This window comes from Ptychodera flava, chromosome 18 (genome assembly GCF_041260155.1).
Source record: "Ptychodera flava strain L36383 chromosome 18, AS_Pfla_20210202, whole genome shotgun sequence".
Classification (NCBI taxonomy): Eukaryota; Metazoa; Hemichordata; class Enteropneusta; family Ptychoderidae; genus Ptychodera; species Ptychodera flava.
Window position 1 is genome coordinate 27,305,820 of NC_091945.1, and position 26,294 is coordinate 27,332,113.

Here is a 26,294-nt window from a genome sequence, read left to right on the forward strand (position 1 = left end):
GGGAGTTTCCCATCATTCAGTACTTGGTTAAAGGTCACGAAATCCGTCTGCTTGCGCCCAAACTTCAAAATCCTACAAAACATTTTGACTGCAGATCTCCAGCCCAATATACGGTAAGTTGTCAACGCGAAAAAAGGGGGCATTGCACTTTAAGACGCCAATAGTATATTTCTTGTCGACGCAGTGCCGAGTTCGCCCGGTGCTGTGCTTTCAGTTCCCCAGTGGTGTTTTTCTCCCGGGTTTTCTTGAGTTTTACATCGAGGCTAGCTCTGCATGGCAGGGCCGGCTGTGTGTTACCGGCGTTATACGGCCTCGTATAACGCCGGTAACTCACAGCCCTGCCATGCAGAGCTACATCAAGGCCACTTCGACCATAAGTTGTGGGTAAATTTTGGTACCAGCCTGCAGCGTAGAGTAGAAAAAAGACTACCTTCATGGTACTTGAGTGTATTTTTATCCAAATTATTTCAATTCATTCTTTCAATTAAGATGAATCTATTTTTGTTTTCGCGTTTTGTATGTTGTCCACATTTTTCTCTAAGACTAAGATGTAGATGTTCAGGCAGAAGATGCGTGGGAGACAGATTTTAGACACCAATTGAATTTGTATTTCTTGTCTGGACTTATCAAGGGCAGACTAACCAATTCTGAGAAACTGTATATTAAAACCCTTAGTGTTTCATATGCTAAATATGCTATTGGAATAGCGCTGATCGCAAATGACGTCACTGTTCTCTCTCATTAATATGCATAAATAAACATTTGTCTGCATTTTCCGCATAATCGACGAAAATAAAACCTGCGAGTGTTAGCATGGCTATGTAGTGTCACACTTATTCGTATGAATTGATGACTGAGACTACAAGCTGCAACAACAGCCGCGCATACAACGACAAAATTTGTCCGAATTTCAGCATATTTGTCCGAAAGTCGCGCGCGTGCAGCTATATTTAGTAACAAACCCGAAATCACGATTAACGCTATTAATTTTGGACAAAAATAAACATCGGTAGCCTATTTTAGGGGAAAATAATCACAGTTCATCAATTTGAAAAAAAATCACTCACGCTGATTTATAGTTTTTCCCTCTCACCCTCCATCCAGAATCTCCCTGCTTCCCCTCTCACAGGCCAGTGAAAAACTCCCCGCTAACTTGAACTTTAGAGAGAGCGTTCTGCTACCTTCTCCCCACAGCATATTAAAGTCCGAACTGCCATCACTTTATCATATGCTCTTTACCTTCCCTTTGGAAAACTTATGGAAATAGCCTACCAGATAATGGTTGAATCCTACTCCTTGTCTGCATATTGATTGTTGAACAAGGTGTCCCATCAGCAAGAAGATATGATTTCCCACCAGCTAATTGGAAAATTTGCCTATCCCGTTTCAAACCTGCTTACGAAAATATTACCCACTCCTGCCTGCCATCAAATTGCTTAACTCTTTGAGCGCCAAAGTCAATTTTGTCTCCTTTACAAAATATATCCCTGTCAATTCTTTTGAGATTTTTGCTAAAATTTTGATAAAAAAGTGTAGCCAATGAAATGTACTATACAGTTGGTCAAAAATTATCATGAAAATTTCAGAAAAATTCATAAAAGTTAATAAAATGTTGCACTTAGTCTAAAATTTTGGTGGGAAAAATTGCAGTGCTCAAAAGGTTTGAGCACCAAAGTCAATTTTTGTCTCCTTTAGCAGTTAATTTTTTTCGGATTTTGGTCAAAATTTTGATAACAAACTGTAGCAATGAAATGTGATGTCCATTTGATCCAAAATTATCAAAAAACTACAGAAAAATTTATTAAAATTAGTAAAAATGTTGCACTAAAATTTTGATGGGAACAATTACAGCACTCAAAGGGTTAAAACCTAGAAACAGCTCTTTGCACAAACAGCTATGTTGGTTGCCCCTCATAGAGTTTTGAGCCAGTGAAATAAACTAACATTTTACCATCTTGTTCTTGTGATAATCAAAACTTTGAATCCCCCTTCCATGGAGTTATCACAGAGTTTAGCAGCCATCTTAAAATATCAAATTTAAACATCAGTAAATTTTTACGCAATGTGTTTCTCTTTTAGTAGACCCAAACTTTGTGTGGTTAACCCTGATTTTTATTCTTCACATTCGAAAAGACAATCACTTTTCCCAAGGAAACTTTCGAACTATGACACACTTACCTTAATGGTTTGAATACTGTCACCTGTTCCAATTTTGCCACAGTTACCATGGAAAGAGAAAATCTAACCAATCACAGATTTTAAGCGGGTGGCCGCTTTTTAAAAACAGCGCCCTCACATGGGCATTTTGAATACCGAGGAACGCCCCTTTGACCATATATGGGCATATTTAGATTACAGGTGACTGTACACTTACTTTAATGGTTTGAATTCTTGCCTATTGTTAATTTACTTGAATTCAATTAATATAGTCTCTGTTTTGAATATCCCAACTCTGTACAGCAGCAATAGTTTTTTCAGTGATTTGTTAAATATCTTAATTACTGCTACTTAATATACGATTCACTGTTGAGAAATTGGTAGCGAATCAAAATAAGTAGTATACTTCATGTTCACTTTATCCTTGAAAATGCAACAGAAGGTATTATCATAACCAGGGTGGTAGGTATATATACAAACAATTCATTTGGAATATGATCTTAATATTTGCAGAAAGATAAAATAGGTAACAGGACAACTGAATTCATAGTTCACCAGTATTACACTGAATTGACACTGAAAATTCATTTAAGGCACTGTTCGCGATCCCTGGGATCGCCTTTGTTCTAGTCTGTAAGAGGATTATGGAGGTATGACAGCCTTTTGTTTTCCATTGAAATTGTAATCTGGTGGGTAAATTTTCTGATGAGACAATCTGGTGCCAACGCAGGCCTTTAAGGTATTGTGTGCCTCAAATTTGAAAGACTTAAACTTTTGCTTGAATTTTCAGCAAGGAAACTTTAAACCATTAGCTTTTGATATCAGGAATAAAATTCAGGGGTCACCTTGCAAAATTTAGCACTAGAGAAACAAATTACCCAATTCAAAATGGCCACCAACCCTTCTTTGGGGGGAAAATAAAACATTTGATTATCACAAAAATGAGCCAGTGAAAACTTTACTTTGAAAGGGCTTCAAAATGAGCCCCCACAAGTGGCAGACCAAAAGAGAATTGTAAAAGTTTGAGAGTCCAAATATCTGTCCCTAAGGTGCATTGCCATTTTTAGCTATGCTTTTGTTGAAAGAAATAAGCTCTCTCTTTCAAGTTTCATGCGGTGAAGAAGTACAACATTCACATGTTATAATCAATCTCATATGGCTTATAATATAATATCATATATGTTCAACCATGGATAAAAAATATTTTTTACATCCATGGTTCAACCAGTCTGAGAAGAGATCACTTGGGATCCCAAAACAATGATCCTTTCTTAAGCATTACTAGTCCTATACAAACAAGTTAGACAATAAAAAACGAATTTTGATAGCTTAAAAACAATGACTTTAATTTATTGTATATCAATGATGTTTTGTAAATGTATATTACAAGGGTTTGCTATCATGAATATTCAATTGGTTTTATCGATTTGTATTTTGTTTTCCTACATAAGGTACCAGTGTATAAGAAACTTAAGTGTTTGAAAACAGCCAAGTGAGATGTTTGAGCCAGATTGGCCAACCATTAAAATCACTGAGAATCTGTGGTTGTCATACGTGATGAAGATGGAAAAAAGTGAAATGCAGGAGGGGAACATATACATGTACAATTGTGGCACAAAATTTACTCACGATATCGAGAAAAATTCTAGAGCAGCTTATTTGCGTCTTGGACTAATGTTATTTGCACTTAAAAGGTAAGGGACTCGATCCCACAGGTCAAATTTGTTCTAGTCTGTAAGAGGATTATTGAGGTGTCATAGCCTTTTGTTTTCCATTGAAATTGTAATCTAGCAAGTTGAAATTTGCTGGCAAGACAATATGATGCCTGACACAGGCCTTTAAAACAGTATGCAGTGTGATTTGACAAACTGTATGTAAAGTTGTTTCATATCATCATTAATTGGAGAAAACAGACCTAAAATGCAGAGTGAACTGCTAGCACAAGATTATATTCTTGTCAATTTTGATAAAAAATTGAATTGATTGTTGTTCCATGGGATCAACGCAAACTATAATGAATTAAAGACCAATAAACCAACGAAGCGCCACAACTGTTTCAGAGGGGAATGAAGACTGGGAGATTGGAAGGGTGTTTATGTATTTGTGTGTTTGCTTGAATAGCTTGCACATGTGTCTTGAAACCATGGCTTGTACATATTTCAATGAAACATTCCAATCTTTGATCACCATATATATACATTCGGTGCAATGTCCTTTCTGCATCAATTAATCATGTGTATCAAATTTAATCCTGAATGATATATATAGTATTTATTTCATATATTCATTTATTCTTGAGGTCTGTATTTTTTATTCTCTAATGAACATCTCACTGAAATTGTATACAACGTCACTGAACTCACTCCAGAGGATACGTGGACGTGAAACTATGTGCAGTGTGGACTGGTTGATGCTCCCATGATGCTGCTATTTTCTCTCCACCCTGCCACCCAGCCCCAAGACCTTTCAGGCAACATGACGTCAGAGATATGGTCGCGGTGTCATATTTCCACAGCACCATCTATGGCGAGGGGACCCTGACTTACACATCATTGAGAGGGAAATTTCACAGTCTTCCATCAGGTCAGTGAATGTGGTCTTTTATGATTCGTAGGTATTTCTCCTAGCTCTAATGGCCATTTTCAGCGTGTTTGGGAGGCTGAATACCAAAGGCCTGAGGAACATGTACTTTCATAACCTGTAGCTTAAGACCAGTGTATGTCTGTCTCTTGACCTTTCAGACAGTTGCCGCCAAGACCACTGCAGACCGTGTGCTGTGACGAGAGGAACATGCCGATGGAAATAGGTTGGTTACTAATGATTGTCACCTTGAGTGTAGTCCAGAGAAAAAACCCCCTGCCCATCATATGATACTCAACATTTGGAAAAAAAGCTTTGAAATATGTTAATTATTTGAATGCAAACCAGATATTTTTAAATTGACTCTGAGGAGCCCCTAGCAAAATGAGATTCAAAATTCCAGTGTATATTGTGTCCCAATTCCAAGCGTCTGCTGAGGAGAAAGCAGCAGAAAAAACTGAATTTCCCGGAGTCAGAACTTCTTGTTTTTGGCCAAGAGGAGCAAAAAGATAAAACCGGATATCTATCTTTGTAAGTGACCGGTGCTAATGCTGTGAGATGAGATGTTTTTATTGTCAGTTGGAGCACTGCCTGTTGGCCGAATTCCAAAGTATTAGGCCGTATGCAGAGCCGTGTGAATCTTGCTGTGAGAACTACGCCACAAGTGTACAGCACTTAGTCATGGCCAGCTGCATACTCGGCAGATTTTGTAAAAGTGAGTTATTTCGTATATATGTAAACACAGGGAACTAGTGATAGCATTGTTTTGTGTAATGTCAGACGTGACATCTGTGATGGGGCCATTCTTCACTTGTTTCTCACATCCTGAGCTGGCCACGTTGTTGCTTTAATTTGTTTGTCATTAGCGTCTTTACTCTTCTTTGTGTGTGCATGCAGGCAGATGCTGAACACTACGTAACCTGTATCAGGGCTCACTATTACACTGGAACTAGAATTGCTGCTTGGAGAAACTCATTGTCACAGAATTTTGTTTGACTGAGATCACACTACCGAGAACAGCAAATTGGATTCTACTCCTGGCTTCACCTTTGGTAAGTACAAACTTTGTGCAGTAGAAAAAATGAGGCCCTGCTCTTTCGCTCGGTGCATAAAAACGTATCAATCACCTTTATTTTTATTCCCAAAGATTTAGTTTATTTCAGGATCATGTCATAGCGGTATATCTTGTTTTACCGACTAGGTTAGCTGAAGATCATTGAAATTGGGCTTCCACATGTGTTGCACAAGTAATGAAATCACAAATTTGAACTTGAAGCAAATGATGAAAGCAATTTTTTGTAAACTGAAAAGAGATTTTAATTAGATCAAGTACTTTCTCTGAGGAATCAGCATTAATAAAACCAGCTGATGTCTAGCAGTTAGTGTATGATGAAAAGACTGGTTAATTTTACTGTAAAATATTTCCCTCGAAGTATCTTCAACATAACGATCAAAACATGTGTCATAGACTGAATGACATGTGCTTTTAGTGATGATGATTCATAAACATGGCTATTCAGTTAATGGAAAAATAATATGTAAAAGCCGAGTTAGTAGATGAGAATTTATACCCAGCCTACCCTTTTCTTTATGAAGCCTACCAAAATAACTTTATGACTGTAAACACACAACGTCATACACTGTGGATCAGTTGGTGTGATTTGAGCAAAGTATTTGTTGATGTCTTTCTCCCTCTGTGTCGTTATTGGCCAAGAATGCCCGATGACCATATTTGAAGTGCTTTGCCTATTTGGTATTCACTTGGTGGCGTTGCTTTCTTTAGCTCCATAGTGATAGCCCAGAATGCTTTAAAAACTCAATTAGTAAACAAACAGATGCTGAGGAGCCATATGTTCGAAATTTGACAGTAATTGACTTGGATACGAATGAAATATGGATTGAACAATTTTGTACCACACAGTGATGTTTAATAGAATTGCATAATATGCCATGCAGTTCACAAAAACAAGATTTATGAAGTGTACTGAGAAGCCAACATCAAGTGTTAAAATTTAATACTCATGTCAACAGCTCTGCAGATGATACTTTTCTGTGAAAGGCTGTACTTTTGGAAATCACAACAGTATGTATAACAGCACTCCATTTCGGACCAATGAATCTGTTTGTTGTGATTTCTAGAACAGCTATGAATCACAGTCTCCCAATACAAACAAATCTATTGAAAGTTCTCAAGTTTATTCTAGCATCACTGAATTTTCATCTGTTCTCCATACAAGCAATAGTTATTAATCACTCTTATATTTAATTTATCAGTTTCATCAGAAGATTTGAATGAAAGTGAAATTTTCAATGTGATATTATTTACTTACTGAAAATTAATGTAATGATTATTATTATTATTATTACTGAAGTGTACTTCAGATATTGTGTCCTGAGCAGTAATACATGAACAACTAGAAAATATGATCCGACTTCATGTAGTGACAAGATAATTCAATGTTTATATCTTGTGTGTAATTCTAATAGTATGCAAATTTCTAAGTCAGTGGATAATTCATTAGCAAGTGTAAACAGTTGTAATATGAAGTTAAAACTCAACAAGTCTGAACCCTTTCTGTGGTAAATTTAATCCCAAAGTCCCTTATGGCAAGGTTGAATCTGTGAACAGGGAAATGAGTTGAAAAGGATTACAGTCCACATTTCTTACCTACAGTTGTGTAATGAGTAAAGTGATCTGTACTGAAAGCAGCATATGGTGCTTGATAACATGAAATATTTCACGTTTAAATTAGTTATCATTTTTGAGAATTATCATAACTGCCGGTACCAATTACTGAACAACTTATGATATCTGAGAAAGTGGTATTCATCAGTTCAAGGAATGCCAAGGCCACATTGGACTCGTTCCTACAACTGAAAACTGTCCCTGTAGAATGAAGACTGGACAATAGGGGGTCATGAAAATGCTCTTGTAATAATAAATGTAAGCAAATTCCATGTAGGTGTTTATGTGAAATTATGAAATACTTCGTAGTTTAGGGTTGAGAATGAAGAACTGCCTTGCAGTGAACCTCAGTGTCACTGAACATTGAGTGCTATAGATAGACTGGCGTAAATTTATACTCCGGCCAAATGGGAAACACAGAGAGTGGAATGCAGACCTAACTCACTGACTTGGAATGTACTGTCAGATTAGATGTGTCTTGATTTATCTGACACACAAAACATGCAGCTTTGAAGAAACGAAAAGACTCAAAAGTAACAGGAGTTATTTTGAAACAGTGATGCAAAGGACTTGAGCTGATATACTTTAAGTGTACTTTTCAGTGATAGAGATTGGAGTTCCCTCCAAAATTGTGACAAGAGTGCAGTGTCAAGAAGGCAATCTGACTTGATGAGAAAGAATCCGACATCTGATATGTGTAGCATTTCATAAGAATGAGAAAGAGGCCATGAAAGGGAGGACATCCTCCCGTGACACTCAGCCATAATTTCGTCATTTTTATATGTCATCAGAAAATTTGTTTGTCAACAGAGACACGAATAGATATAAAAGTAACGTAGGGGCGTCGGATATAATGGGTAATGAACTACACTTTTTAGCAGACAGTTGTTTGTAAACAGTCTGCAGACTTGGGTCTCCTCACAGCCGGTAGCTTATTTGGATTACAAGAAAAAACTCATTGACGCAGATCTTTAAAGATACAATGTGAGCTTAATTGAGACTATATGTGCTGCTTTGATGCTTATATGTAAACAGTATCCGACATTGGGAACAGGCGTCTAATGTGATATTTGATAACAGATTTTGAACTTTGTGCAACTTTATAGCCTATCCCATGATGCATAGAGGACCTGTAGATGTGTCAGATAAAATGCAACATACAAGTGTAACAGTTTGCGGTTTTTCATGGCATAGATCAATATGCTAGACTTGTGGCAGTCGTATTCACGTCATTGTTTACAAAGTATTTTGAACTTCATGCAACTACAGCCATATCCCATGATGCATCAATGGCAGTCTCAGACAAGGGCTAGTGCACTGCAGCGCATTTGTATTCTGTTTTCATGACATCATAGGTGAATATGTCAGACTTGGTAGCCATCAGATTTATGCCAAAGACAGCTGGTAGATTATTTTGATTTTATGCAACTATAATTGCAATTAAAATTACCATGATGTATCAGTGGTTGGCAATGTTACGTTAGAAAATGCAGTGCACAAACAAAGGTCTTCAATTTTCATTTCATAGTTAACCCTTTGAGCGCTGTAATTTTCTCCCGCCTAAATTTTAGTGCAAAATTTTACCAATTTTTATGAATTTTCAATAATCTTTTGATAATTTTGGACCAAATGGACATCACATTTTATTTGCTACATTTTTTTTCTCAAAATTTTGGCAAAAATCTGAGAAAAATTGACAGGGGTTTATTTTATAAAGGGGACAAAAATAGACTTTGGCGCTCAAAGAGTTAAGCAATAAACCACACCCAGCAACGTATGGGATACCATGAGATTTTGATAAGTTCATAACATATGTGCACGTGTGATAGCGAGTTCATATATGGAATGAACTGGTCAAAATTGAGTGGTATACCTGTAGCTAAGTTGGTTTATTGCCATTATACAGGTATCATAATATCAAACTGAAATTCTGAAAAGTCAAAGAGGGAATTTTTCTGTAGCTTTAAGCTCGAGAACTTGTGCCTGATCGAACTGTGCTATATTGTGCATAAAGCATGGTTATTTTCACGTCTCGACCAATCAGATCGCAGTATTTGCACCATTAATAGACTGGTGTGATATAATTGAATACAATCGACTTGATCCTATCAGCTCTATCAGTTTTAGAACTGACTTCGCCATGGCTTTGCCAAGGTTATACCAGTATATAACAGATGGTACAGCATACACCCTATAACTGTCTGTGACTCACAAAAATCTGAATGCAGGCAGCCTGCGTCACCGTCATCATGACAATTTACCTCGATAGGGATTAATGTTTGTACAGTTCATTGTCAGGTGAAAGTCAGGCTGATGAAATTAATTGACATTCATGAGCAGATTAACTTGTTTATCAAAAAAATCTTGGAATACATTGTAATGCCTTTGTTCCTAAAGGGTCAATAGGTGTAACTCTGTATGATTTTTTCACTATTTTTGTTTTTAATATCACTGCATTTTCTTGTTCTACTCCCCAAATCCTGTTGAGATATGCAATGTTGAGCTTGTCAACACAAGCTGTACATGATGTACAGACTGCATTGTTACTGTGAACAAGTGACTTCTGTAAAAAATTGCAGTGCATTTGAAAGGTATAGAGAAGCTGTGCTGACAAATTGACAAATTAAATGGTTGGTGCTTCCAGATGCATTGAGAAGAAGAAGAAGAACCTGCAAATGACATACAAAGCAAATAAATGATCAAAAGTTACAGCCCTTTATTTAATGGATAGGTTCGACCTATTGAAAGAGAAAGAGGGTCATTGTCATAGGTACATCATTTCATGTCTTTTTCTGAGGACTGATCCAACACATCCATTGAAAACAATGTAACTCTACCAACTTAACATGGTAAGACATTGTAAGTAGAAGTGCATAGACTGTATAATTTTTACAACATTATAATTATGTTAAATTTAGCACAAAGTTTGTATGCATTAGAGAAATACGTTGCTCAAAGAGACCATTAACTATTCACATTTTCCATCAAAAATGAAATAAGTGATTGCCTTGAAGTTCCAGATTGTTGGACTTATGAAATGAAAACAACTTATATTTGCTAGTACTTAAAATTCAAAAGGGCAGCTGTTGTCTGTGTTGACTATATAAAAGTTAACCCTTTGAGTGCCAAATTCAATTTTTGCCGCATTTATAAAATATAAAGTTTTATCAGATTTTTTCCAAAATTTTGACCAAAAACTGTAGCCAATGCAAAGTAGTGTCCATTTGGTCCAAAATTATCAAAAGAATTACAAAAAATTAATAAAAATTGGAAAAATTTGCACAAAAATTTTTTGGGGAAAATTTACAGCACTCAAAGGATTAAAATTGTGATTTCCACAAAATATAGGCTAGAGAAAACTTTAACTTTCTCTAAATATTTCAAAATAGGTCCACACATGTGACAAGCTCTACGGCTTGGAAAAAATTTGAGTGTTCAAACATCTGTCCTCAAGTTTCATTTTGGCTTATCTGAGTTGGTAACAGTGAATGTTTGTATAAGACACAAAGTGTTTTATTGGAATGCTTTCAGATAATGCAGTACTAGATGGCATATTTGTGTTATTGCCTTGCTATACAGACCTCAATTATTCCTGGACAAGTATCAGGTACAGTTCAACAATTATGTTCTTGCTTGTGTCGATTGGAGTTACTATTAGGCAAAGAATGCATAGCTCATGTCTGTTACATGGATGATATGAACTCATGGAACCAAAACACAACACCATTTTAAACTGAGATATTTAAGCCTTGTAACTTGAAAATTACTATACTAACTGAACCAAGTGAAAGTTATATGCTTTTGAATTGTAATGATTGTATCATCTTTGGATAGTATTTGTAAGTCTAGAAGAGTTTCCTTAGTCAGTTAATTAAACAGGAAAAGATGATCCTGGAGGCAGGTACTGCTGCACATACTTGACATACTTGACACTAGCCTAGAATCCTATTCGTCCGCTTGCCTCCGTACCTCCGACCGTAGAGGCACGCAGACAAATAGGATTCTAGGCTAACTTGACACACATTAATAACTTGGCAGCTTCAGTACTGATACCTTTGTATCACACACTGCTGATTATGGTACCTTCTTAACATGAGCGTGTGCTGGTATTGCGGTCAGTCTAGAGTCTAAACAGGTGATTCAGGGATTTGCAAACCCTCCATCAACTGGCTAGATTCTAGCCTCTTCTATACCATGGTCAGGAAGAAAAGCAAACCAGTAGCTGAAGTGATGTTTTGAGGTATATGCATTGGAGTTGGACATTTTTGTCCCATACTTGCCATGTTACGAATTTATCATCTCTTAACCCAGGCCATATTATTCAACGATGGCTTGTAAACTATAACCTAAAAGTTGTAGGTTCAAATACTACAGAATGTGTGGGAGGAATTATGCAACAGGTGCACATTTTATTCTATTTTTAGTCAGACAAGTGTTTCAGAATGTGCCAATCATAAAAATTGTGAAATATTTTTCACATTTCCTGTTGAAAGCTCTCCGTTGGCCTTTCTAATATTCACATGATCATTGAAAATAAGACCTATCAAGAGCCTATCTGGAGTACCCAATTCAGTCACCGTCTGATATTGTCAGAATTGATGGCATACCTGAAAAGCACTGAGCCCCGTCTGCCATGTGAAAACAACTTTGTTTTCCTAGGGGGTCTTCTCAAAGCTCTGTTCAGCTAATTGACCCCTTAGGATTATGCTGATTTGTAAAATTGTTCAGAGACTGAAGTGGGCCTGTATAATTAATTGTATTCTTCAGTCTTGCTAAATTACATTTTGCTTGATTAAACTGATGTGATAAATCCTGGATTTGAATTGGAAGTTAACTTAATTGCTATCAAGTGAAAAGTTTGCATGTACATATATTATTTATACACTTTGGACACAATATTATTTATTTGTGTAATTAAGCTATAGGATAAAAATGAAGATATGCCAATATCTTCTAACATAGTCAATTTTCATCCTTATCCAGGATTGGATATTTTAATGTGCTTTCCTTTCAATATTGTAATTTATGGTGTTCACCCCTACATGTGTAGTAGGATCTTCATACCAGTACAGCTTAACTGCAATAGTAATAGACCCAAACTTCGAACTGAATATTCTACTGGTATATATCCCAAAATTGAATTGAAATAATAAATGATGATTGTCAAGAAATCTGAAGTATTTTTAATAATACAATGATCAAAAACTGAACCCTTCAAGTTTTCTCCCTCTTTCTTTGATTGTATCATTTTTAGCTATCCATTGAAATGCTGGTTATTGCAAAGCTTAACTGGGAAAAGGTCAACTAAATCATGAGTAATGAATTGCTGATGAAATTTCAGTCACAACCAGACATAATATATATGTACAGCATAACAGGTATGTGAGTGTGTTCTGCTGTATAGAGGATGGACACGTGTGCAGTGTCGGATGAACTGCACATAATGAGTGTAGGTGGTTGTTTTGAGCAGTTTATGTACAGTGCATGACTGTTGTGTAATGGTTACAGGTGATTATTATGACTGTTGGGAGGGTGAATTGGTGGGTGGAAGTATATGGTTGATGGGTACATGAAATGGGTGATGTGGGTATAATGGGTGTGTGTAGAGAGTATTAGTTTGGTGATTATTTATGAAGTTATTGTTGGTGGCATTGAACTTTGAAAAGATTTTGGTGTTGTATCACTGCGCCTTTTAAAAATCATGATAGTTTCACAGAGAAAGCAGAATTATAAACATCTAGCTTATATGGGTCTACCACAAAGTTGAATATAGAGAAGTCCAAGGTGTGTAGCATGAATGTACCAGCACAGCAACAACCTGTATCTACTTGCCTACATACACTGGAAAAGATGCAGTTTTACAGTATTTTTAAATTGATTTCTTGAACAGACCTGCTTTTATACCACATTGCTTTTACAGTACATTTGCTCGAAGCCTTTAGTCTAAAAACACTTTGTAAAAACTGCTGTGATAACTGTTGCATTTTTGTCATATTTTGGTGTATTGCACACATGAATCAACATAGCCTCTCTAGAAAGTAGACATAGGTCAAACAATGATATCTGAATCCACAAATTCCATGGGATGGACATTCTGATGAACTTATCTGTTCCACTGATATAACACAGTAGCCAAAATTCTGCCCTCATGACTGTTGATTTCACCACAGCCTAAATATTGATAATGTGTAAAATTTATTAGAGCTACATACAGCCAATTTCATTTTTCCTTGACCAGTTTTTGTGACTATTTGACCATTTACAGCCTTATATTGTACCGGTAGACTATCACTTGCAATTCCCGGCCCTTCAAATGAATGTTTGCTTTAATTGCCATGCCTTAGACATAATATCTAGCCAGAAAAAATACATTTCCATTGGTCCTGCAGGGGTTTTTGCTGGAAGACATTCTACTACAGGGTTACAATAATAGTAACAAGAACATCTTGATATTGTCCATGGCATCAAGGAAACTCAGCAACATGTGTCTACATATGTAATTTTGATGAAAAAGTAACTTGAACACTATTATTGTCTTGTACATCATCTTGTATAACTCTTTAAGAGTATTTCTGTACATCCATATCATTATGGAAATTGGGGACATAATACCTACTCCTGTACTCTGTATGTAAGCTACTAGTATCTATATTGGATCATCCTAGGTATATACAAAAATGATGTTCCTTCTGACTGGGCTGTAACTGCCCATATCAGCAGCTCTGCACAGCTGAGAAGCTGGAAGCAGCCCTGCTGTGTAATTTCAACCATAGACCCGAAGGGTCAATGTTTCAATCCCCATTGACAACCCCACCATTCAACAGCTCTTAGTTTCCTTTCAAACAAATATTTCATTCGAGGAGTGGCTCAAAACATTGTGTATCTCAAACAATACCTTCATCGAGACATATTAAAGCTCATAATATTTTCAAAAAGTTTGTATTTACTGCCCGGTGTCAGTGATAACTTAGTAGCACCTGAAACTTTTCGCTTTTCTTTACTGCTACTGTTGTTTTGAGTCTTCACAATCCAGCTTTTTTTTTTATTGTCAAGCACAGCAATAATACTCAAGTTTAAAGAACACCAAATACTTTTTTTCTAACAATTTTTGGTCACTTACTCGTGTTTCTGAAGTTTTATGGTAAGATTTTGAGCACATTTGTGTAATGTTTTCTCCTAGTTGTAATTACTAAATTAATTGGAAGCAGTAAAATATATAGCCACTGTTGCAGTTCTCATTGAGCCTAGTATAGGGCTGTGATTGGAGGCCAAGTATCACTTGGAATATTTTTTTTGCATTGGTGTGAAAACGTTAAATATGACAAATTTGTAAACACTGAAGAAAGTGTTAATATCTGCTAGATCACAATTATCACAGACATTATACACACATTGTACAATTTCAAATACTAAACATATGATAGTCATCTTGCTATGTGTCAGAATTACAGCTGCAATGAAACAGTTCAAATATTATTCTATTCTGTACATTTTTCACATCTGTAGTTGGATCTTATAAGCGCAAAAGAAGTGTGAAAACGTGCATTCTACAACATTTTGTGTATTTTTTTCTTGGATATTAAAGAACAAACAAACTTTACGAGGCATATATACACTTGTAGGTGAAAGTTCACAGTGGACATCTATGGGGATTATCTGTCAAGTTTGATCTGTGTCAGTTTTTATTTCATATATAGAAAATGAATGGATATAAAGAGGGCATTCATTCGCTTACCCTTCAAATTGAGAAGTCTAACCCCATGTCAGTATAATCTTCATGTTACGAATGATGCTCTAGTTGCCGAATGTGTAAACAGTTTCCAAATCATTTTCAGGCTTACAACAGACAAATGCCTTCATTGTAAACATTTATATCAGCATGTGTGCCAGCCGTGATGCAATTTGAAATGATACTTTTGGTATTTTGAAAACCGGTATTTTAAAAACAGCATGCTAATCGAAACAGCAATAACAATGTCCGGCAGCTGTCCAACTCACAGTGAATCGTACACTAAACAAAGTCCTGTTGCCCGGCGTAAACATATTAAAGTGAGATGCACCTGTTTTTCTGTCTCTAACAACTGTTTTTTATCGCCTGTGTGTTTTTGGTTCAGTGTCCGTTCATAGAGAAATGGCCTGCTTTATATCTCTAGAGTGTAAACTGTTACCAACTGTCCTCTCGTTGCAATATATATGCAAGAGGAATATAAAGATGAAAAGATAAGGCAGCAATGACGGCTCACCGCCACCTGCGTAGGACAATGTTATAATTTAGCAACTTAACATCAGAGCTATCTCCAATGCACTGATTTACAAACAGAATTTACAAACCGAGGGGAACCCTGGTAAAATGTAAAATACTTTTGTACGTGCAGGATTCATAGGCTCCTGGAAAGTCCTCGGAAGCCCTTGAATTCTGGAAAGTCCTGAAAAGTCCTTGAAAATGAAATTGGGTTCCAAAAAGTCCTGAATAATTCTTACTCCACCAATACTTTTTGAAAATGCCAAGATGATCAGTCATGAAATTGTGAAAATGATATGTAAAATGATATATAAAAATGATATATCTTAAAAAAATAATATCTAGCAAATGGTATTTAAGACCTCAAAAAGTCCTTGAAAATTGCTGTTACAGTAATAGTCCTTGAAAGTCCTTGAATTTTAAGTGACTCTGAGTGTATGGACCGTGTGCATGTATTGTGACTGCAGTGCGTTGGTGGCATTAATTGCTGGCCTATATCACCCTGAATATATAACAAACCCACTCTGATTTACCACATGTATCTCACATATGCCGCAAGTTTAAGTAATGGAGAATGGAGATATCATGTCCTTGTATACACGTGTAGCCAAGAGTGAAAGGTGGTAATATTCTAGTCATGTGTTGAAGTAGGCCAAAAATTCAACAGTGAATAAGTACATCAAAATTCAACAGTATATCAGAATTCAACAGTACATCAAAATTCAACATTCAACAGTACATCAAAATTCAACAGTACATCAAAATTCAACAAAAATTCAACAAATCAAAGTGAAGAATGACTTTTAAGACTTCTATTTTGTTATAATTTTGTGTAAATGGAAGCCATAATGAAGCCAGCTTTTTAGAAATTCACAAATTATTTGATCAAAATTTGTCTATTGTCAAAAACATTTGGAAGATAAGTAAACAATAAATTTGAGTACAAAAATAAAGTCTTTAGAGTAAATTAAATGTGAAGAACGGGTTGATTTAATATGTTACATATATTTAGTGCAGATTTTACTGTAATAATAATGACAGGTAAAGTTGGATATGAGTTCATGAAGCAGCTGTATTTTTAGTTGATGACGCAGTTCAAATAACCGTCAAGACAGCTATGAGTCAGATGACTTCTATTCAGCGACCTTTACAGAATGGAATCAATATCTGTTTATGCATTTTTACCCTGTCACTCCAGGGCATATGGTTTATGTTGCCAGTTGTGTGACCTTTAATTGATAAAAATGAGTGGAGAACATACAAGAGCTCCTCAGTATAGAGAACTGCTGTCCGTGATTGCCGCATGCCTGTCATGATTCTAAATTCATCAAATTGTCGTCATGATAAACGCTGTTTCTTCTCTCTCCATGGTGACCCTAGTGTGATGTATAACAAATAATGGTAATTTATTTCATCGTACACAAATGTGTGAAGCCAGAAATATATTCTTGAACATGGCAATTTATCACCTTTACTTAACCAACTTCAGTGTCTGAAATACGTGACAGACATCACTGACAGAGTTGCTTTAAGTTTAGCAGTCCTTAGTAGCTTGATATTAGCTCCTTCATGAAATTTGAACAAAACTGTGAACTATAGAACTATATTCCTAATTCTGCAGTCATATTTTTCATGATCTCAATCACTGCAGTAATGAAAAACATGTTTACTTGTTTCCATTGGTGTCATAGATAATTCTATCATCATCATGATGGCAAATATCCTCCAAATCACACAGGACAGCCAGAACTTAGATATATTAAAACTACTGTATCAGTTGACTTTACATAAACAAGATTGGAATGTTGGCTATATTAAGAAATGGGAGGGTCAAGAAGGGACATTCCCTATCTGGATGTCAGACAATACTAGACCTGGAATGCAAGAACTCAACCTTATATCTTGGACCTACTTTATTATCTGCCAAAAATAGAAAACTGTGAGTGCGACATCTTCAATTCAAAGTGGCCCCGAGATTTAAAGTGGTAGGCTACTAACAAGAAAGTAATTAAAGCAGCATTTTCTGAATTTTTTATGGATTCAAAAAGAGATACACAGACATGAATAATTTTATCAGGTAACAGACTTTTCAGGTACTGTACAGGCTTTGGTTTGTGGGAGACCTAAGACTGAATCTTTCATGGATTCAAAAAGAGATTGATCAACATAAACAACTATCACAAGTAAAAAGCAATTCAGCGTTTTGTTTTAGGGGAGAACATTTGATTTTCGGGGGGGGGGGGGTATGGAGGAAATCGGTATGGGAGCAAATTTTTTTTTCCTGTCACAGCAATTTTTTTTTCTACTGTCAGAGCTGCATCAATTTTTTTTTTCAAATGGAGTAGCAATGCAATTTTTTTTTTCTTTGTCATCAAGTTTGTGATGCATTGTATATAAGGAAGTCATCATTATTTACGGCGTGAAACTCAGAAATTTTGAGTGACACCCCCCTCCCCATCAACCATGATGAATTTGAGTAACTCCCCTCTCTAACTCTGAAATTTTGACTGATCCCCCCACTTAGAAAAGTTAAATACAAATACATGTATTTGTAAAATTCACAAAATACAGCAACAGTAAAGACCTTTCAAATCCTGATGTACCCTGCTAGACGATCATCAGTTATCTCATGATGGTTCAAAAAAGGTGAACCCATCAAAATGAAATTGCAAGTCACAATAAAATAAAGATATAAAAGCTCACACAGTATCTAACATATAGTATATTGTTTAATTTGGATGGGTATTATGACAGGGTTTTCACTAGGATGTCTGACCGGGCAGAATTTGAAAGTACAGGGGGAGAACACGTGAGAGGCTTAGGGGGAAAGTGTCACAGGGGCTTTCCCCTATCTTGCATGGAAATTTTTAAGATATTGATGTGTGCAATGGTGCAGTCTGGTGCAATCTGAGAGGTGTTTTTTAATTTTTTCACTAAGTGAAACTGTTAGAACACCCCAAGGGGGAGCACAAGAGGATGTTTCCCCCTCTCATATTGGAAATTTTGGGAAATTGATGTGTTTAATGGTGCAATCTGAGAGGAGTTTCAGGTTATTTTGCACTCGGCAAAACTGTTTGAAAATGACATTGAACACTGCAATATTTTTTTACATTTTATGCATGATTAGTGTTTGTGTCACAATATTCAACAACCAAACAATGACAATACAATTTGTGAAAAACAGTTCTGTTTGCCAGAGACTGAAGATAAATAAATATACAGGAACGGAAAATCTGTGACCTTCTTGTGTCATTTCTCCAGCTGCCAGCTTCTAATGAAAAGCATGAATATGGTATGTTTAACTGTCAAAATGGTCATTGAACTGAGGTAAATGAAAACATGTTTCTGTGATAATAAATGATGAATTCACAACAGTTCAGTTGTGTCCTAGATCTTGCGAAAATTTTGAGAAATTGATGTGCGCCACGGTGCAGTGTAGTGCAATCCAATAGGTATTTAATATTTGTCTTTTACCAGTAAAACTGTTAGAAGACCCAGGGGGGGAGAGCACGAGAGGGGTTGCCCCCTCTCGCATTGAAAATTTTGAGAAATGGATGTGTGCAATGGTGCAATCTGAGATGTGTTTCAATTTATTTTGCCAAAAAAAATTGAGTAACCCCCCCCCCTCTTCCTCTCCACATTTTGAGTAACGCCCCCCTGAAGTTTTCAATTTTTTTAGTGACCCCCTCCCTTGTATTTCATTATATTTGTTGTTCCTCAATTTTTCATTGTCAACTTGTGCATCTTCCTAATATATTTATATTGAGAGAATAATATATTGATTTTAACACTAGTTTATTGACTCCTGTCTTGTGTTTTAAAATTTTCACAATTTACAGAAGTCAAAAAGTCCCCTTTAGATAGTGCCTATGCCATTGAGATATTGCAACAGAAATCCTGAAATATGATTTCTTGGGTCAGAAAAGGGAAGGAAAACATTGAGTGTACTGAGGTGTAGTGCATGCTTATATCATAAGTGCTGGGAAAAAAACATAAGAATTGCTTGTGGTAAAAACATTTGCGCCGCCTATGGCGGCGCGCCGGCAAAGAATACATGAGAATAGGGTTTCCAAATTTTGTTGGTGCATTCTGACAATTTTTTTTTCACTTCTGTCTATTATGACAATTTTTTTTTTCTATGACAGGATCAATTTTTTTTTCTTCTCTCTCACCTGGCGACAAATTTTTTTTTCTCAAAATCCTCCATACCCCCCCCCCCAGAAATCAAATGGTGTTCCCCTTACAAGACGTGTTAATTTGTTAATGTGTTAATGTGTTATGTAGGGAAAGCATAAATTCCAGTCTTTTTCATTGTCAAGTCAGTTAGTAGTGACAAAATAGTGGAATATCACATTATGAAGACAATCTTCTTGAAATGACTCTGGACAAACTGCAGTATTCTGTTTTCAATATTGATATTTCTCAAAATGTTTCTGTCACAACGACATTCCATAAGAAAAATGTCTGACAAAAAGATCTTATGCTCTTCTTTGAATGTTGACTTGAAGCTTCTTCAAATTTTAGAGTAGAAATCATCATCTACATATTCTGAGAAGTTCTTGGACTTTAATGTAGTGTAAATTCAATGTTTAGCAGATTGGAATCACTGCCTACTGAATATATTACTGTTAAACAACAAGAATGTAACCATATTCCTGCAGTTTGATTTTTATCATTACTTTTGCTGCGTTCTTGTTATTTATCATTTTTCTTTGGTATGAATAGATATAATTATTAGATAAACAAAATATTATTTTGGACACATAGGCACCAATTTATTAGTCTATAAATTACCAAATGAAATAATATTTTTCAATAAATTAACCCTTTGAACCCGGCTTGGACATAAATGTCCGATGATGTCATAGAGTACCAGGGGGTCAGGGTGCAAAGGGTTAAACGACTGCACTATAATATGTTCCACAAGTCATTGCCAAGCTTTGAACATCTTAGACAGTATGTAAATGCTACTTGCTTTATCAAATGTATGCTGGTACATTCCTTTTCTGATTGTCTAGATATTCTTAACAGTGTAAATTTCTCAGACCTTCATCATCATAACGTTTTCAAACAGCTTTTAAACCAAATACTTCTGAAAATAAAACAAATTTCATTCCTCATCTTTTGTGCAATGCACTATAATATATAGTAGAGAAACTACTGTCTATGGTACACGTACTATGAAATATTTTATCAATTTTTGTATTGAAATCAGGATGACTTTGGCATTTTTAATTGCTTATGTGATGTGCTGAGTTCAATGATGAACCAGTAACATTTGATGATTTTTTTCACTATTTTTGTTTTTAATGTCACTACAGTTTCTTGTTCTAATCTCCAAAGCATGTTGAGATACACGGTATTCAGCTTGTCAGCTTGGCCTGTACATGTTTAAACTGAATTGTTATTTTATAACAAGTGAATTCTGGTTTCGCCTAGAATTCAAATATACCCTAAACGATAGCAGTGCACCTACTGTCATGCTAGGGAGTAGAACAAGAGCTTGTGATTGACATACAAAACAAAAAGTTGTGAAAACATCATCAAAACAAGTTACTGCTACTGGCCCTATAATACTGTTAAGGTCAATTTATATTCATTTCTTCAATGCGATAGGTTTTACTGTTATGTCATGTTTTAGAGTCATATACTTTAGAGTCATATATTTTTCTCTTTTTAATACTGTATTTTGTTTGTTTTTCTAAGTTTTGTCCATTGAAGCTATGAGAGGGTGAAGGCACATTGCTCTTGCAGCAAAAGAAATTATTAAACAAAATTAGTAAATCTTTACCTGCGTCTATAAGAAAAATTGCAGCATAATTTTTTTTTCTGTTTTTATTTTATTATACTTCCTCACTGGCATACACAGAGTTCACATGGCAAAGGAAAGAGAAAAATATCAAAAAGAATCTATACTGCGAATATAACAATATAAAAGTATCCTCAGTGTAACACAGGAAGCTGCGGGGACATACTAAATCGCTTTTAAACTTTGGATTCCAATATTAAATGTAGTGACCATTATGCCAGGTTATTTTTAAATGCATTAGATGTTAGACAGGATTTAATAGAAGAGTTGAGTAATTGAGACTGTACTCGCTGGGTCTTCCGATCAGACAACATCTGGGATTTGCATACATGTAGAACTTTATAAAACTTTTTACAGCATCTATTTATTATCACCAATGAAATTTGCAATAACCAGTTGTCACATGGTGATAAAAAAATCCTGGAATTTCTAAGGCCAGGGATCAGGAACATGAAGACAATCTACATTGGTACTTCACTGCATGTGTTAGTTAATTACCATCAGATATACCATATGGACTTTCTCATTCAGGGACTTCATTATTTTACAACGGCGGTAACTAATTTGTTACTATACATGTAACTTCTCCATCAAATACACAATTTCCTGTATAAATTATTAATTTATACAAAGTTCATAGAAACCACATAATTTTTATCAATTGAAAATATTCATTTGGTCGAAAATTTAAAAGTGCATAACATTTTTACACATAAAAACATAAAATAACAAAATATAGTGATTTTTTCCAAGTAAAGAAAATTTTTTTCAACCAAAAAACCATGTGAATGAGCATTTTTCATTTTTCAAGATTGAGTTGTATTTGCTTACTGTACTTGATCTATTTTTCTGCAGGTTTACATTGTACATCTTTTGGTGAATGTCAAGATAGTAAGAAACACAACCAAGAAAACAACACAACAATTACTGTGAACGACTCTTTGAATTCAGGTTTACTCTCCAAACAGTCAAAATTCGGTCGGTAAGGAGACTACTCGGTGGCTCTGGTGGTGACGGGGAGGATACGCCACCAGAGGGCCCCCCACCACCAAGTCCAAAGATGCACAAGAGAAGGTCGCAGGTGGAAAGAGACCGAGCTGAGTTGCAGGAGCTCTTAGCCGCATCACAGAGTCCAAAACTGAAGAGAAAGTCGCTTACAAAGCCACTCAACTACAACTTCATGCAAGATTATGGGGATGATGAGCCCAGCGGTGCAAATGCATATACCTTGTGGGGGGCTCGGCAGGCAGATTTATCCAGGTCTGAGCGAGATCTACGAGACTCAAGGGAATTACGAGAACCACGAGAAAGACCACTTGCGTCGTCCTTCTTTTCTGACAAATCTGATAGCACACCATCGGTTGTGATTACTGGATCATCATCATTGTCAAAGTCGAAAACAAAAGCAAATCCAAAGAAAAGCACTGAAAGTGTTTATGACTTCTTCCCAGATGTACACAAGTTTAAGGATGTTCAGCATCTGCCTACTATGTTGGAAGGACTTAAAGCTTTGTACGAAGACCAGCTTCTGGTTGATGTCACAATTCTAGTCGATAGTGATGAGTTCCCCTGCCACCGACTTGTACTAGCAGCCTGCAGCCCTTACTTTCAAGCAATGTTCACCCGTGATCTGAAGGAGAGTCGCAAGGATAGAATACGCATCAACGGTGTGGAATCTGAAGCAATGCGATTGATCATTCAGTATGCATACACTTCAGAAATTGAAATTAATGTGGACAATGTACAAGGTCTGATGCTAGCCTCCAATATGTTTCAGTTGTTGGGAATTCGGGATGCCTGTGCTGCCTACATGGAACGCCACGTCACACTAGGAAACTGTATCAATATATATTTCTTTGCATCTGCGCATGAATGTGGAAATTTGCAAGATCTCGCGAGAGAGCTGATATACGATAAATTCGCCGATGTCTGCAAGGAAGAGGAATTCTACACCCTCGGCAAAGAGAAACTGATTGACCTGATATCACGGGATGAGATCAATGTAGAAAGGGAAGAGACTGTCTATGAAGCAGTTATGACTTGGGTAAAACGTGACATGGACAATCGCAAAGACGATCTGCTGGAGGTCTTGAAGCATGTCCGATTTGCACTGTTAAGCCCGTATTTCATCCACGATTGTATGGAAAGAGAGCGTCTCATCTACTCCTCCAAGACCTGCCAGCAGTTGTTTGAAGAGGCACTGCAGTACCACCTGCTGAAGGACCGCCGTCCGAACCTCAAGCTTCTGGCGAACATGAACGTCAACACCCGACGCGGCATGCCGTTTAAAGATATGGTAATATTCCTGACAAGGAATGAAGTGTCGGACATTAGCGTTGGTAATGATAATTATCGGCTGCGCACCTTGCCAGATTTGAGTGAGCATCCAGAATGTGTAGTCATGGGAGAAAACCAGATCTACACAGCAGGAAAGCAGCATATAGAATTCAGCACCCGTCGCATGCACAGACGAGGAGGAGGCCTCTATCAATATGATCTTTTTGAGAAAAAATGGCTCTCCCGTGCCCCAATGTCCTTCACGCGCACTCACTTCCGTATGGCTGTACTTGACGGGCAGATATATGTAGTTGGAGGTGTTGGTCCTGATGGTGTGCTAGCAAGCGTTGAAGTATACAGTCCCCAAACTAACGCCTGGCGAATGATATCTCCCCTACCACATGCCGTGAAGGCGCACTGCATGACCGCCTTCGGCGGGCAGCTGTACGTCATTGGAGGCGAATGCGAAGACACAGTCCTGGATTCAGTCCTATGCTACAACCCAAGAACCGACATCTGGTCCAATTCGGCCAACTTGATCCTGCCCAGGTGCAGTGCTGGCATCGCAGTGCACAACCATGAGATCTGGGTGGTTGGGGGCACCGTCACCCTGATCAGTGACAAGCACCCTGAGAATATGCTGAAGTCTGTGGAGATCTACTGCCCGGCCAAGAATGAGTGGCGGTTTGGCCCGGAGCTTCCAGAAGGGAGATGCAACTGCCAAATAGTGAGCTACAACAATGATATCTTCTGCATGGGTGGAGACACAGGCGACGAAGAATCGGAAAACAAGATTTGGAAGTTAGAATCTGAGTCAACAGGATGGGTGGATGACAAAAGCAGTTGGCCTAACATTTCACCCCCATACAGCTGTGTTATTGCCCGAATGATCAGAGATTCACAGTGATAATTATAACATCAAATAAACATCAGGCCGATATTGAAGAGATAACACTATTTTCCTATACTGTCCATGTCAAAGGTCAGATGTTACTGGTCAAATTTCAGTGATATATTCCCAGTTCATGCCCCTTTTCTCCCTCTCCAATCGGTTGATCCAGAGGAAGTGATGGAATACATTTAAATCTTGAGATCATCTAGACAGAGGGATCAGTTTGTAAACGAGGGAAGGAAAAGAGAACCCCCACCAGTTGCCCTGTCTGCAATACTGCATTGATGGGACCAGGATGTATGGTACATCATGTCGAGAAACCGTACCCGTGCAGTTGGAAAGGTCCACGATTTCTTCAACCTTGCATGCCGAGCGAAATTGGCACTCAACAACAGGTTTGAAATGTTCCGACCTTTCCACCTGCACCTTGAATTTTCATCAAAAAGTCATTTTCAATCAGATTGTGGAGATGTTATCCAGAAACAGGACGGACACAGTTATGACGAAAATGATACTTATCTTCTGAAAGACCATTGTGAAAATGCTAATTCTTAAGAAACAAAGTGATTTCATTGGAAATCAACACTTGAAATCAGCTAAGTACAAAAAAAGTCCTTGGGATTTTAAGTTACAGAAAAGAACATGTGACTGCCACGAAATCAATCTTGAATTTTTTTTTTTTCCGTTCTGACAATACCAGTTTAAAATCATAGGTTATCTCACATTTTAGCACAAAAGCAGTCCAGTTTATATGTAATATGATCACTGGAGTAAAAAGTAAACTTTTAAAAATAATTGGCCAGAGAGTGATTAGTGTCAGCTGATTTCAAATATTTATTTACTAAAACACCAAGGATTCAAGAAACGATATATTAAACCCATGAGATATAAACAGTAAAATGAGCAATAGACAGCTTTAATGCTAATTCTGTCAAATTTGTTTCAAATATTTTCTTTTTCTTTTATTTATAGTTCTCTGAGCAACTTGTAAAGAATAAAGTTTATCCACCTTAACCTTGCTAATATAATTGTCTGATTGCTTCAGAGAGGACCTAATTACTAATATTACATTTTTGATGGCTATTTTGAGAGATTGTTAGTATTTGAGCACAAATATTCATCTATGACAACTGATATTGTCATGTAAAATTTACAAGTAGTGGAACTGGTTCGCAGAATTGTCATCAAATATTGATAACGACTTTATTTTACTGTTCAATATACAGTGTCTACATTTATGTCCACAGTAATGACACAACTTGTCATAAAACAGGTTTAATAGAAAAACGTAGACCTTATTCACTTCGTATATATTTCACCATAAATCATGACCAGTCCTTGCAACCGATGAGAACTTTTTGATGAGTAAAACTATGATATTCTATGAAAGTAGTATTTTACCTGTATGATTCAGTAAAAAGATTTTAAAATAGATGCCAAACTCTGACAAACAAAATTACACTTTTCCTCTGTTCAAAATAAATGAAACGAAAATGTACATTAATTTCATAGAATATTTTCACATCTTGTGTTGTCATTCAAGTATTTATATAAGTATTTTGGTTGTGTAGCGAGATACCATTTTGTAGATTTTTTAAGAAGTGTATTTACAACCTAGAGAATAAAGTGCATATTTTAGATGACTACCGAA

General features: G+C 36.5%; 1 protein-coding gene across 2 annotated transcripts; it reads left to right on the forward strand.

The window, feature by feature from the left end:
- The first annotated feature begins 2 nt into the window (after positions 1-2).
- LOC139117280 (kelch-like protein 2) lies at positions 3-26,294 on the forward strand. Of its 2 annotated transcripts, XM_070680236.1 has the most exons (6): positions 3-113; positions 3,609-3,851; positions 4,526-4,740; positions 4,899-4,963; positions 5,635-5,789; positions 22,330-26,294. In XM_070680236.1, the coding sequence occupies exon 6, from the start codon at positions 22,535-22,537 to the stop codon at positions 24,656-24,658; it is 2,124 nt and encodes a 707-aa protein (XP_070536337.1). In that variant the 5' UTR covers positions 3-113; positions 3,609-3,851; positions 4,526-4,740; positions 4,899-4,963; positions 5,635-5,789; positions 22,330-22,534; the 3' UTR covers positions 24,659-26,294. The 2 variants fall into 2 exon arrangements, with proteins under 2 accessions (XP_070536337.1, XP_070536338.1); XM_070680237.1 differs by lacking the exons at positions 3-113; positions 3,609-3,851; positions 4,526-4,740; positions 4,899-4,963 and adding an exon at positions 5,139-5,452.

Excerpts from the sequence above, each read along its gene's own strand:
- LOC139117280 (XM_070680236.1), top strand. The coding sequence starts at position 22,535 with ATGCACAAGAGAAGGTCGCAGGTGGAAAGAGACCGAGCTGAGTTGCAG.